General features: G+C 37.5%; 1 protein-coding gene across 1 annotated transcript in view; it reads left to right on the forward strand.

Annotated features, from left to right (window-relative positions):
- Positions 1 to 14582, forward strand: part of LOC136041589 (motile sperm domain-containing protein 1-like) — a 40638-nt gene that overhangs the window by 8556 nt on the left and 17500 nt on the right. Inside the window, exon 2 of the mRNA XM_065726286.1 lies at positions 1206 to 1369. Coding sequence (XP_065582358.1) covers positions 1206 to 1369 — 164 coding nt within the window. The remainder of the gene's footprint in view (positions 1 to 1205; positions 1370 to 14582) is intronic.

Consider the following 14582-nt stretch of genomic DNA (forward strand, 5'->3'; position numbering starts at 1 on the left):
ACTGTTTTATCGGTATTAAAGCTCAAACCAACTATAAAAAAACAACAACAAATTTTTAACTGAAAGTAAGAAGCGACATTAAAACAAATAGAAATTATTCTGTATATGAAAGAGACTGTCCCCTCCTCAATACATCACACTTTTCAATAAAGCTTTTTATTACTTTAAAAAATAGGGTTTTGACATAGAGTCAGACGTTAGCGTCAAGAGCGAGATGTTGCGGAGGGGACTGCCCCTTTCATATATGGAATAATTTCTGTTCGTTTTAAATTTTAATGTCGCTAAATGTTTTTCAACAAATGCAGGTTCGAATTTGGCTCACCGCACATGAAAAATAAAAAAGGAATTTGCATGTTAACTTTGGCAAAGTTTCCCTCCGTGTAAAATTTCCTCTGGAAAGTTCACTTTTAGAAACTACCCTCCTTACACCCATCGGAAAAATATCTTTGTACTTTCTCAATAACCAATAAAATATGTAATATTTTACGGGAAGATACTCTAGACAATTCCAACCCGATATTGAATTCGGTTTGATTGAATTTCAATTCCCTTTATAGTCGAATGGTAGAACGACTGTTTTATCAGTATTAAAGCTCAAACCAATGTGTTTGTACTCTTAATTATTGTGTCTTAACTCTGTTGATTTATTCACCAACTTCAGAGTTGATGGTTTCATAATCTTTTCCCATGCTATACTGTTTTGAGAAGTGCATTTGGCAAAATAGCTATACATTTATTGTTGGTAAGATTTTTTATTGTGGGAATGTGCATGCTGACAAAGAAAAAATAATTTTATGCTGAAAATGGAACAAAAATATAACAGAAGCTAATTGTACTGTCTAAATCCACAGAGTAGCAATGTTTTACTTGTTTTGAAAAAATATATGCTAAAAGAAAATCCTTGGTTGGGGGGGGGGAGGAGGTAATAATCAGCTATCTTAAACTGGATCAGACAGTTTTGGGCTTTTAGCAACAACATTTTTTGCTGATATATTAGAAAAGTTCATTTTCAGATTATTATATTTTATTTCTCACCAAAGTTTGGCTATTAATCCAATCCCTCTCCTGGGCCTGATAAATTTTTTAGGGTTTTGCAAGGAGTTAATTCACCTTCTTCTGGGCAGTGGCTCTTCTTCAAACATTTGAACTATCCTTTTTCCAGAGACATACTTGATCGCTTTTTCTTTGAAGTTTTTTTTTTTTAGTTTTGAGCACAGCCCCTAGAAAATATGCAGTTGTTGACCCAGAAGGTCAAATAAAACCCAAGTCCTGTGTTGATATTGTTGTCAGACATGTGGCACCATCGTTAACGTCATGCAACATTGAGGACAAATTCCGGATTCAGATAACCGAGTTTAGGAATTCAACAGTAAGTTATATACATAACTACAGCGTGTGGCTTGTAGCTTAATTTCATGAGAATATGATGTGTGAAACGATGATTTAAATATAAATAAAGTATGAACAGTCTAGTGGTCACAAAAATCATGGAGCATTCCATTTTTTGAGACATTGGTATATTTAAATACTTCTAAATTTTTTCTTGACAACTATTTAGTTGCAAAAAGTTTATCTTAAAAGATAAAAATGCAAAACTTATGAGTAAAAATGGACTTCAGTCATGAAATATATATATATATATATATATATATATATATATATATATATATATATATATATATATATATATATATATATATATATATATATATATATATATATATATATATATATATATATACATATATACATATTGCTAAAAATTTTACGTATTTCCACCTGAAAGAAGCTTAGAAGGCCATTAACTTGGTAGGCTATCTTTTTTTCTGAGTTGTCCTATATGAATATTTTATATTAATGAAAAATTTTGTATGTATACAACACCTTTTATATAATGCCTGGCGTCATTGATATGCTATAATGTATCTTTTTTGATCTTTAAATGCATATGAATGTGACGTCATTCACATGGTCTATTATGGCACTTGGTATCTACCAAGTGACATATAGCGATCGCAAATTCTGTCGGTCGGTCTGTCTGTTTGTCCTTCCCGGTTTTGCTACTTTTGGCACTTTCAGGTGAGCTAGGATGATGAAGTTTGGCAGGCGTATCAGGAACCAGACCGGGTTAAATTAGAAACTGTCGTTTCCCCGATTCGACCATCTGGGGGGGGGAGTGGGGGGACGGTTAAATCGAAAAAATAGAAAAAAGGAGGTATTTATAATTTAGAATGGGTGATCGGATCTTAATGAAATTTGATGTTTGGAAGGATATCGTGTCTCCAAACTCTTATTTTAAATCCTGACCGGATCAGGTGACATTGGAGGGATTTGGGGTGGGGAAACCTAAAATCTTGGCATACGCTTAGAGTGAAGGCATTGGGATGAAACTTGGTGGGAAAAATAGGCACAAGTCCTAGATACGTGATTGACATAACCGGAACGGATCCGCTCTCTTTCGGGGGGGGGGGGGGGTTGTGGGAATGGTTAATTATAATAAATTAAAAAAATGAGGTATTTTTAACTTCCAAAGAAGTGATTGGATCTTAATGAAATTTCATATTTAGAAGGATCTCTTAGCTCAGATCTCTTATTTTAAATTCCGACCGGATCCAGTGTCATTTGGGGGGGGGGGCTGAAAATCTTGGAAAACGCTTGAAAACACAAAGAGGAGAGATCAGGATGAAACTTAGTGAGAAGAATAAGCACAAGTCCAAGATAAGTGACTGACAGAATCTGACCGGATCCGCTATCTTTTGTGTAGTTGGGGGGGGGGGAGTAATTCAGAAAAATTAGGTATTTGTAACTTACGAACGGGTGATCACATCTTAATGAAATTTGATATTTAGAAGGATCTTGTGCTTTAGAAGTCTCATTTTAAATCCCGACCAGATCCAGTGACATAGGAGGGAGTTGGTGGGGGAAACCGAAAATATTTGAAACCGGATATCTTGGAAAACGCTTAGAGTGAAGAGATCAGGATGAAACTTCATGGGAAGATTAAGCACAAGTTATAGATACGTTATTGACACAATTGGAACGGATACGTTCTCTTTGGGGGAGCTGGGGGTTGTTAATTTGAAAAAAATTAGAAAAATTGAGGTATTTTTAAATTAAGAACGGGTGGCAGGATCTTGAATGAAATTTGATTTTTAGAAGGAACTCATGTCTCAGAGCTCCTATTTCGAATCCCGACCAGATCTGTTGACAATGGGGGGAGTTGGAGGGGGAACCGGAAATCTTGGAAAACGCTTATAAATGTCGTAGATTCATGATTGACGTAACCGTACTGGATCCCCTCTCTTTGGGGGACCTAGGGGGTGGGGCTCAGTTCTTCGGCGAGTTTGGTGCTTCTGGACATACTAGAACGATGAAAATTGGTATGCGTGTCAGAGAGCTGCACAAATTGACTTGATAAAGTCGTTTTCCCCGATTCGACCATCTGGGGGGCTGAAGCTAGAGGAAAAATTAGAAAAAATGAAGATCTTAATGGATCTTAATGAATTTTGATATTTAGAAGGACCTCGTGACTCAGAGCTCTTATTTTAAATCCCAACCAGCATTAAGCCTCTGATTTTCCTTTTAAAGCAATCTATTGATTCTTAGAATTTTGCTAGAGCTCATGCCATATGAGCTCTTGGCTCTTTCGGCCTCGTCACAAGTGCCATATGAGTTCTTAGCTCTTGTTTTTCAAAATTGAGACTATTAGAGTATAGTCAGCCAAAGCGCTTACGTCTTCATGTGACTCATCTGTAGGCTTTTTCCTGTATGTAATATCAACGTAAGAAGAGATAAAGATTACTATAGAATATTATGTAAACTATAAGATATTTTTTATTTTGTAAACTTTAAAGTAATTTATAATATAGACTAGCTGTTGGGGTGGCGCTTCAGGCCACCCCAACACCTAGTTGGTGGGGCGCTTCGCGCCCCACCCCCAAGCCCCCCCGCGCGCGTAAGTCGTTACGCGCCATATTAGTTACGCGCCATTGTAGTTGCGTCCCTGTGTCCCACCTGTGAATAGATATATATATATATATATATATATATATGTTTTTAACTACGTAAAACATGCGAATATACAACATTCATCGCTGTCCCATTGTCTGTGCATATAAATAGATTGTCAGGTTTACTGACTCTTGAACATGCAACATATAATTGTCCATGGGAAAAACAATCCGTATTCAGATCTATACCTCATTATTCGAATGATGTGTCCCTGTGTCCCGGTCGTCATTTGTGTCCCGGTATCCCAGTTTGTAATTTCTCTTTGAGTATCCCGGTCGTCATTTATATTCCCTGTGTCCCGGTGTCCCGGTCGTCATTTGTGTCCCGGTCTGTAATTTCTATTCGAACAATCCCTGTGTCCCGGTCGTCATTTATATATCCCGCCTCTGCCCCCGGCGTCCTCGTTGTAGTTGTGTCCCTATGTCCTGGTCGTCATTTATATTCCCTGTGTCCCGGTCGTGATTTGTGTCTGGGTGTCCCAGTCTGTAATTTCTCTTTGAGGTTCCCGGTCGTCATTTATATTCTTTGTGTCCCGGCCGTCATTTGTGTCCTGGTGTCCCGGTATGTAATTTCATCAGTTGACAAACATGACGTCAGTCGACAAACAACTTCATGACGCATACAACTCAATCCTTATAATGACGTCAGTCGACACACAAACATGACGTCACTCGACAGACACACACACACAGACAACTTATTTTTATATATATAGATTTACTAGCTGTTGGGGTGGCGCGCCCCAACACCTAGTTGGTGGGGCGCTTCGCGCCCCCCCCCCAAGCCCCCCCGCGCGCTTAAGTCGTTACGCGTCATATTAGTTACGCGCCATTGTAGTTGTGTCCCTGTGTCCCACCTGTGAATAGAGATAGATATAAATATATGTTTTTAACTACGTAAAACATGCGAATATACAACATTCTTCGCTGTCCTATTGTCTGTGCATATAAATAGATTGTCAGGTTTACTGACTCTTGCACATGCAACATATAATTGTCCATGGGAAAAACAATCCGTATTCAGATCTATACCTCATTATTCTAATGATGTGTCCCTGTCCCGGTCGTCATTTATATTTTCTGTGTCCCGGTCGTCATTTTTGTCCCGGTGTCCCAGTTTGTAATTTCTCTTTGAGTGTCCCGGTCGTCATTTATATTCCCTGTGTCCCGGTCGTCATTTGTGTCCCGGTGTCCCGGTCTGTAATTTCCATTCGAACAATCCCTGTGTCCCGGTCGTCATTTATATATCCCGCCTGTGTCCCCGGCGTCCCCGTTGTAGTTGTGTCCCTGTGTCCCGGTCGTCATTTATATTCCCTGTGTCCCCGTCGTGATTTGTGTCCGGGTGTCCCAGTCTGTAATTTCTTTTTGAGGTTCCCGGTCGTCATTTATATTCCCTCTGTCTCGGTCGTCATTTGTGTCCCGGTCTGTAATTTCTCTTTGAGTGTTTTTTCTTTTTAGTTTTTTTTTTAGTTTTTCATCTTTTTTTTCTTTTTTCAGTTTTCTTTTTCTTCTTTATTTTTCAGCGTCACTATGAAGTACGTATCGCCGAACCTTTGTTTTTTTTAACTTAAATCTGGTAGGCATTGATGACCTTATCCAAGTCAAAATCCCAAACCCAATCATCATCGCTATCATTTTCAGTTTTGATGTTTTGACTCTCGCTGTCCAGGTGGATTTTCATCTAACTGCGCGGTTTTGCGTTCTTTAGCCGCAAGCCTGTTTTCTTGCTGTTCTTGTGATTCCTCGGCACGCTTTCTTTTCTTACTTTCTCTATCAGTTGCAAGCCAGTTTTCTTGCTGTTCTTGTGATTCCTCGGCACGCTATGCTAATATACAACATTCTTCGCTGTCCCATTGTCTGTTCATATAAATAGATTGTCAGGTTTACTGACTCTTGAACATGCAACATATAATTGTCCATGGGAAAAACAATCCGTATTCAGATCTATACCTCATTATTCTAATGATGTGTCCCTGTGTCCCGGTGTCCCGGTCGTCGTTTATATTCCCTGTGTCCCGGTCGTGATTTGTGTCTGGGTGTCCCAGTCTGTAATTTCTCTTTGAGGTTCCCGGTCGTCATTTATATTCCTTGTGTCCCGGCCGTCATTTGTGTCCCGGTGTCCCGGTATGTAATTTCATCAGTTAACAAACATGACGTCAGTCGACAAACAACTTCATGACGCATACAACTCAATCCTTATAATGACGTCAGTCGACACACAAACATGACGTCACTCGACACACACACACACACACACACACACACACACACAGACAACTTATTTTTATATATATAGAAGATTTACTAGCTGTTGGGGTGGTGCTTCGCGCCCCCCCCAAGCCCCCCCGCGCGCGTAAGTCGTTACGTGTCATATTAGTTACGCGCCATTGTAGTTGTGTCCCTGTGTCCCACCTGTGAATAGAGATAGATATAAATATATGTTTTTAACTACGTAAAACATGCGAATATACAACATTCTTCGCTGTCCCATTGTCTGTGCATATAAATAGATTGTCAGGTTTACTGACTCTTGAACATGCAACATATAATTGTCCAGGGGAAAAATAATCCGTATTCTGATCTATACCTCATTATTCTAATGATGTGTCCCTGTGTCCTGGTCGTCATTTATATTCCCTGTGTCCCGGTCGTCATTTTTGTCCCGGTGTCCCAGTTTGTAATTTCTCTTTGAGTGTCCCGGTCGTCATTTATATTCCCTGTGTCCCGGTCGTCATTCGTTTCCCGGTGTCCCGGTCTGTAATTTCTATTCGAACAATTCCTGTGTCCCGGTCGTCATTATATATCCCGCCTGTGTCCCCGGCGTCCCTGTTGTAGTTGTGTCCCTGTGTCCCGGTCGTCATTTATATTCCCTGTGTCCCGGTCGTGATTTGTGTCCGGGTGTCCTAGTCTGTAATTTCTCTTTGAGGTTCCCGGTCGTCATTTATATTCCCTCTGTCTCGGTCGTCATTTGTGTCCCGGTCTGTAATTTCTCTTTGAGTGTTTTTTCTTTTTAGTTTTTTTTAGTTTTTCACCTTTTTTTTTCTTTTTTCAGTTTTCTTTTTCTTCTTTATTTTTCAGCGTCACTATGAAGTACGTATCGCCGAACCTTTGTTTTTTTTAACTTAAATCTGGTAGGCATTGATGACCTTATCCAAGTCAAAATCCCAAACGCAATCATCATCGCTATCATTTTCAGTTTTGATATGTTTTGACTCTCGCTGTCCAGGTGGATTTTCATCTAACTGTGCGGTTTTGCGTTCTTTAGCCGCAAGCCTGTTTTCTTGCTGTTCTTGTGATTGCTCGGCACGCTTTCTTTTCTTACTTTCTCTATCAGTCGCAATCCTGTTTTCTTGCTCTTCTTGTGATTCCTCGGCACGCTATGCGAATATAAACAATCTTCGCTGTCCCATTGTCTGTGCATATAAATAGATTGTCAGGTTTACTGACTCTTGAACATGCAACATATAATTGTCCATGGGAAAAACAATCCGTATTCAGAACCTCATTATTCTAATGATGTGTCCCTGTGTCCCGGTGTCCTGGTCGTCATTTATATTCCCTGTGTCCAGGTCGTCATTTGTTTCCCGGTGTCCCAGTTTGTAATTTCTCTTTGAGTGTCCCGGTCGTCATTTATATTCCCTGTGTCCCGGTGTCCCGGTCGTCATTTGTGTCCCGGTGTCCCGGTCTTTAATTTCTATTCGAACAATCCCTGTGTCCAAGTCAAAATCCCATGACCTTATCCAAGTCAAAATCCCAAACCCAATCATCATCGCTATCATTTTCAGTTTTGATATGTTTTGACTCTCGCTGTCCAGGTGGATTTTCATCTAACTGCGCGGTTTTGCGTTCTTTAGCCGCAAGCCTGTTTTCTTGCTGTTCTTGTGATTCCTCGGCACGCTTTCTTTTCTTACTTTCTCTATCAGCCGCAAGCCTGTTTTCTTGCTGTTCTTGTGATTCCTCGGCACGCTTTCTTTTCTTACTTTCTCTATCAGCAGCAAGTTTTTTGGCATAGACTCTTTGAGCAGCTTCCTCGGCTGTTGCCATTGTAGGTTCTTCAGTCATTTTACAATTAAACATTTTTCCGTGAACGAATGTCTTAAATACCTTTAATGACGTCATCATCATAACAAACATGACGACAACTAACTTCATGACGTCAGTCGACACACAAACATGACGTCACTCGACACACACACACAGACAACTTATTTTTATATATATAGATATTAACATGCAAAAGGCATTATAACTACATGCAAAAAGTATAGCAAAAAACATTTTTAGCCTATGTTATGTTAAATATTAATATAGTGAGGAACAAAACAAGAATATACTAATTCTGTAGTTGCAATCTAGTGCGAGTTAAACATTTCCTATAGTAGCAAAATATAACGGAGATCAACCTATAGCCCTTAGTAACTGAAGAATTAAAATAGTGTTCTAAATAGAGGATCAGAAACGTTCATTATAAATGGGAGAACCAGCTGTAGCCCATGGTAACTGAAGTACTAAAAGGAATCACTGTACAGATGATGATGCAACACATACTTATCTTTGCAGCAGATAGTATAATACAAATCTATTTTAATCAAACAGTTCGTGGTAACGAACTTACTATTAAGCAACCTGGCTCAATAGTAACCGAAACTCTAAAAAATGGTATCTCCATACCAACTGATACATGAAAAGAATCAGAACTTTATGCTGATTTTGAATATAAAAGTTTCTTCGAGTTTAATCTTACCCATCAAAAGTTATGAGCCTGAGAATATTTGCCTTATTTTCTAAAAAAGGGAAACACCACCTAAATGTCATAGAATCTTAATGATAAGTACACCGTCAGATTCAGCGTATCGAAGAACCTTACTGTAGAGGTTTCAAGCTCCTATCTGCAAAATTGTGGTATTTTGTTTCCTTTTTTCCAGAAGAAAGATCACGGATGCGTGTTTTTTTCCCAGTGGTGATCGTATCGACTTAGTGGTCCTAGAATGTCACGAGAGGGTTCATTCGAATTGAAATTAAAAATTCTATTGACTTTCTTGATTAAAAAACAACATTTAAATTAGATTAATAAACTTTTTTTTTTAATCTGCATTCTTATGTACAAGCATGATGAATGGACGTTGTCGAATTGAGTGTCCAAAACAGATATTAGCAGAATGAGAAAGCAGCAGCTCTAAAGAAATGTCAAGTTTTGATCCAGTATCTAAAACGATACTGGATCAAACAGTTCGTGGTAACGAACTGTATTTAAGAGGTGATTCAGCTCAATAGCTACTGAAACTCTGAAAAACGGAATTTTGATACCAATAGATACATCAAAAGAATCGGACTATAGCAAAGAGCAAAGTCATGCCCAACAGAACTGAACCCTGTTTTTTTAATATTAAATTTAAAAGATATATTTTAATGCAATACATTAAAAGTTCTCAATAACAGGGAATCGAACCTCGGTTTTCCATGTAAAAAATTGAGATGCTTTCTATTATACCATCGAAGACTTCTGAAATATTAGTTACATATAACCAAAGTAAAAAACGAATAGTAAAGCTTATAATAACTGATTATTACTGGGAGACTATTACTCGAACCATACGTGAGGTTCGAACTCGAGACCTTAGAATTACAAGATCTACGCTCTACTGAGTGATTCACCAATGTTTGTATATTATAAATGAATACCCATTTTGAGACAATATCGAAAACGAGTTATGGAAATTAGCTGCCTTACTTTTTGAAGTTCGTCTCTTACTATACCAAATAAGAAAGAGCCACAGACTTTTTCCTGTTCGTAATTATTTGTAACAGTTCGTGGTAACAAACTGTAAGTAAATAGCAACCGAAACTATAAAATGGAATTTTGATACCAATATAAATCAAAAGAATTGGATTTTTATAATGATTTTAAATATATAAGTTTCGTCAAGTTTAGTCTTAGCCATCATTAGTTACGAGCCTGAAAATTTTGCCTTACTTCCGAAAAAAAGGTGAAAGACCCTCTAAAAGTCATAGAATCTTAACGAAAATTACACCGTCGGATTCAGCATATCAAGAGAACCTTATCGTAGAGGTTTCAAGCTCCTATCTGCAAAAACGTGGAATTTTGTATTGTTTTACGCCAATAATAAAGATAAATGTATGAAGACATTTTGCTGGTTGGGCTGCTAAAAAAATTTCCTGACAGGTACCTTAGAATAACAATACCTACGCTCTTATGAGTGATCCACCAATGTTTGTGTATTATAAATGAATGTACATTATAAATGAGACAAATATGTAAACGGCCGTCGTCCACGGGAGTTATCATATTCGAAATATTTTTAATTAGACTTATAATACTTATGATGGCCATGAGAATCACAGTACAACCGAGATCAAAAACTAATCTGGAACCTTGAATGTTTTTGGCGATTGAAAGAGAGAAGAATTCTTATCTGCTACACGTTTTTGTCACTTCTTCCTATGCGAAAAAGTGACACATCCTTGCTGCTCAAGATGGGGGACTGTAAATCTTCTACATGTTTTTTTTTTGGTTATGATGATTTCAATGATGCAGTTTGATCCGACACCATCTTCAGGGAGTTTCAGGCTATTTTTCAAAAAATCTATAAATTGCTTTTTTTGCGATAAATTTTACCATTAGATTAATCAAGACGGTAGTTATTAGTCCTGAATCAGCTTCAAAGAGCAATACTTCCTCACTTGACTTGTTTTTTCAAAACGTCTTATTAAATTTTTTGGTTATTGACGGCTAGAATTTGTTCTTTACTAGGTTGCAGCTGACGCTGCAACCATTACATACATTTATAATTAGTTTTGCCGATTATATTTTAAATTACGGTTTATTTAACCACAATAGACACTAGAGGTAGCAACTTATATTCAAATGAGCCCTTAAACAGCTCTCTAGATACACTATCTAGTGTATACTTTTATTTCTGTTTCTAATAAAATTTCCTCCAAAGTTAAACAAACAAAAGGCAAAGAGAAAATTGAGCTGGAACTGAATACGTTATGTCAGCTCAAGTTTAGATAACTGAAGTTATAGCTAGAAGGAAATATTTGTACAATAAGAAACAATGATCATTTCCTAGATTTTCAAAGCCCTGTTTGGTGCAGAAGCGTCTTATTTAAATTCTACATGCGGATTGCTTGCAAACTCACTTGTTATTTGTAGTAGATAAATAATATCAAATTTATAGTATGGCATTATCAATGACATTTTGTTTCATGTAACATTAGAACAGATGTCCGAGAAAGAAAAAAACTGATTTAAAATGTCCTACTCTATATATGCTGATGATAGTTTAAGAAATCGTGATGAAAAGTGGCTGAAAAAATATCAAATGATAGAGATATTTGAGACTATTGACAAAGATACGGGCTCTCCTAAGGGTGAAGATCTGTTGTTACGTACGCCTATCATACATTCTTCGGGATACGAAACAGTCTATACTCCCAGTGAAATATTAAACACGGACATTGAACAGCTGTTCAAGTCTCCTGGTAGAAACAACGTAATGTTGGATGCATGCGAGGCTATTGACAAAGACAATGACGTTCTAAATATCGGAAATATGTTGGCACCTTATATTGCATATCCTTCACGATGCACAGCATTCGACAAGCGTCAATACAGAAAATGGTGAAAGGGATGTGCCGTTTAAGTGTTCCGACAGAAACAGCGTATTTCTGAAATAAAAGAACTTATCACTTTCCCTTTCATACTTTCAAGAATGCAAGTCAAGTGGCATTCCCATGACAACCCTGGATTCAGAACATGTTTTCCAAGATGAAAAGTGCCTGGAAAGAGCTCAGTTGGTGGAGGTATGCAAGACTATTGACAAAGACATTAACCCTCCTTAAGGTGAAGATCATTAATAACATCTCATATAAAATACTCCGGAATTCAAATTAATTTGTATGCCCAGTGAAATTTTGAACATAGATACAGAAAATGATGAGTTGTATTATCTGCCCAAGTCTCCTAGTAGAAGCAACATGATGTTGGAGGCATGCGAGGCTATTGACAAAGACAATGACGTTCCAAATGTCAGAAATACGTTCCCATCTTATACTGCAAGCCCTTCACCATACACAGCATTCGATATTACCAATCAAATGGCAAACGTCTATGCAGTAAATCATATTTTCATATTTCCAAGAATGTATGTCGAGTGGCACTACCATGACAACATTGAATTCAGAACGTGTTGTGCAAGACGAGCCGCTCAATTTGTCATGCAAAACACAATCAACGAAAAAAATGCGTATTTAAACCCTTTTATATGCCATCGTTGTCCCGGAAAACCTGAACATTACGTTCAAATTTTTTTTTTTAACAAGTGCAGCCAAATCGTAGTTAGATCAGTAACTGTTGGCTATTAAAGACATTAATGACCTTCCGTAGCCGAAATTTAAGAAGAAGAAAAACAGGCTTTGAATGAAGCTTATAATGACAAATGATTCCAATGTAATGTTAACTTGATAATATTACTTTTTATCGTGAATCAACACCAATTTGAAAAAAAATTGTTTGACCGAAATTCAGCCAAAAAAATTGTTTCGAACGTTTTCAAACTTTTATGTATGGGCAAAGAAAACGCCAATTTTAAAACAAATAAGGGTGGAGGCATGGACTCCTAATAAATGAATGAGCCAAACAATGTGTTTAAACAAACGGCTTAAAGACTTGATCCCTAAGTCTCTTGCCCTAGAGAACCAAATGCTAAGAAAAATAGGCTAAGGTCACGAACCCAAATAGGTTAAAATACGGTTTTGGAAAGATCCGAAACATCGTTTTTCCCAATAACTTTTATAATTCGGAAATCCCTTGGCAAAGGAGAAGCTAGCGTACAAAAAAAGTGTTTAATGCCTGGGCCCTTATGTCAAGGATTAGTGTTTTTCATCGACCTGGAACCTTCATTGTAATCAGAAAGGGATGGGGTATTTTTGCTAGGTTCCCCCGTCCCTTCGTAGTCTTTTTTATGTTCAGTTTGATTTATTTATTAAAAATGTTATGCAACAAAAATAATACCCAGTGGCAATGATATTTTCAAAAATAGTTTTGTGGATTGGCGGCGGTTATTGTGAGCCTCTGGGCCAAACGAATGCCATTCTATATGAAAATAATAAAAACTAAAAATTAGTTTTCCCTAATAAGGGGACTGAGATAAAAAAAAACACACATTTTTTGAAACGACTTGAAAACTACATCTATGAGTATCTGTATTTTGATTTTAGCGAAGCACCAATAACAGTCTCCCCTATAGTTTGTGTAAGTAGGGGGAAACCCCTCTCAGGTGTTTGGTAATCTTTGTTTCTGTTTTAATTCCATTTGATTATTATTCTTTTTAATTTCTGTTTGTTTTGGGTTTCATTCATTAAGGCAACATCTAGTAATTTCTAAGGGTTACTTAGTTATTTATTTGGTTTTCTTGTTAGTCAGTTTGGGATCTTCATTTTTTCTTCGTTTATTTATTATAGTCTCTGTCTGTTCTGAGTTTATCATGTTGCAAATTACTTTGTGTTTGATTGTTTTAATTTTAAGCGTTCTCTTTACTTAAATTTGAAGGTTTTTTTTGGGTGCGGGGGTTAAAAGCTGATCAAACAGTTCGTGGTAACGAACTGTAGTAAGGAGCGACCCGGCTCAATAGTAACCAAAACTCTAAAAAATGGAATTTTGATACCAATACCTACATCAAAAGAATCGCATTTTAATGCTGATTTTAAATATATAAGTTTCATCAAGTTTAGTCTTACCCATCAAAAGTTACGAGCCTGAGAAAATTTGCGTTATTTTAGAAAATAGGGGGAAACGCCCCCTAGAAGTCATACAATCTTAACGAAAATCACACCATCAGATTCAGCGTATCAGAGAACCCTACTGTAGAAGTTATAAGCTCCTATCTACAAAAATGTGGAATTTTGTATTTTTTGCCAGAAGGCAGATCACGGATGCGTGTTTATTTGTTTTTTTTTTTTTTTTTTTTTTTTTTCCAGGGGTGATCGTATCGACCCAGTTGTCCTAGAATGTTGCAAGAGGGCTCATTCTAACGGAAATGAAAAGTTCTAGTGCCCTTTTTAAGTGACCAAAAAAATTGGAGGACACCTAGGCCCCCTCCCACGCTAATTATTTCACCAAAGTCAACAGATCAAAATTCTGAGATAGCCATTTTATTCAGCGCAGTCGAAAAACCTTATAACTATGTCTTTGGGGACGACTTACTCCCCCACAGTCCCTATGGGAGGGGCAACAAGTTACAAACTTTGACCAATGCTTACATATAGTAATGGTTATTGGGAAGTGTACAGGCGTTTTCAGGAGGATTTTTTTTGGTTGGGGGAGGGGTTGAGAAGAGGGGGATATGCTGGGGGAACTTTCCATCGATAATTTGTCATGGGGGAAGAAAATCTCCATGAAGGGAGCGCAGGATTTACTAGCATTATTTAAAAACACAATGAAAAACTAAATATGAAAAAGTTCTTTCAGCTGGAAGTAAGGAACAGCATTAAAACTTAAAACAAACAGAAATTATTACCCATTTGAGGGGCTCACCTCCTCCTAATACC

This window comes from Artemia franciscana, unplaced genomic scaffold, assembly GCF_032884065.1.
Source record: "Artemia franciscana unplaced genomic scaffold, ASM3288406v1 PGA_scaffold_30, whole genome shotgun sequence".
NCBI lineage: Eukaryota > Metazoa > Arthropoda > Branchiopoda > Anostraca > Artemiidae > Artemia > Artemia franciscana.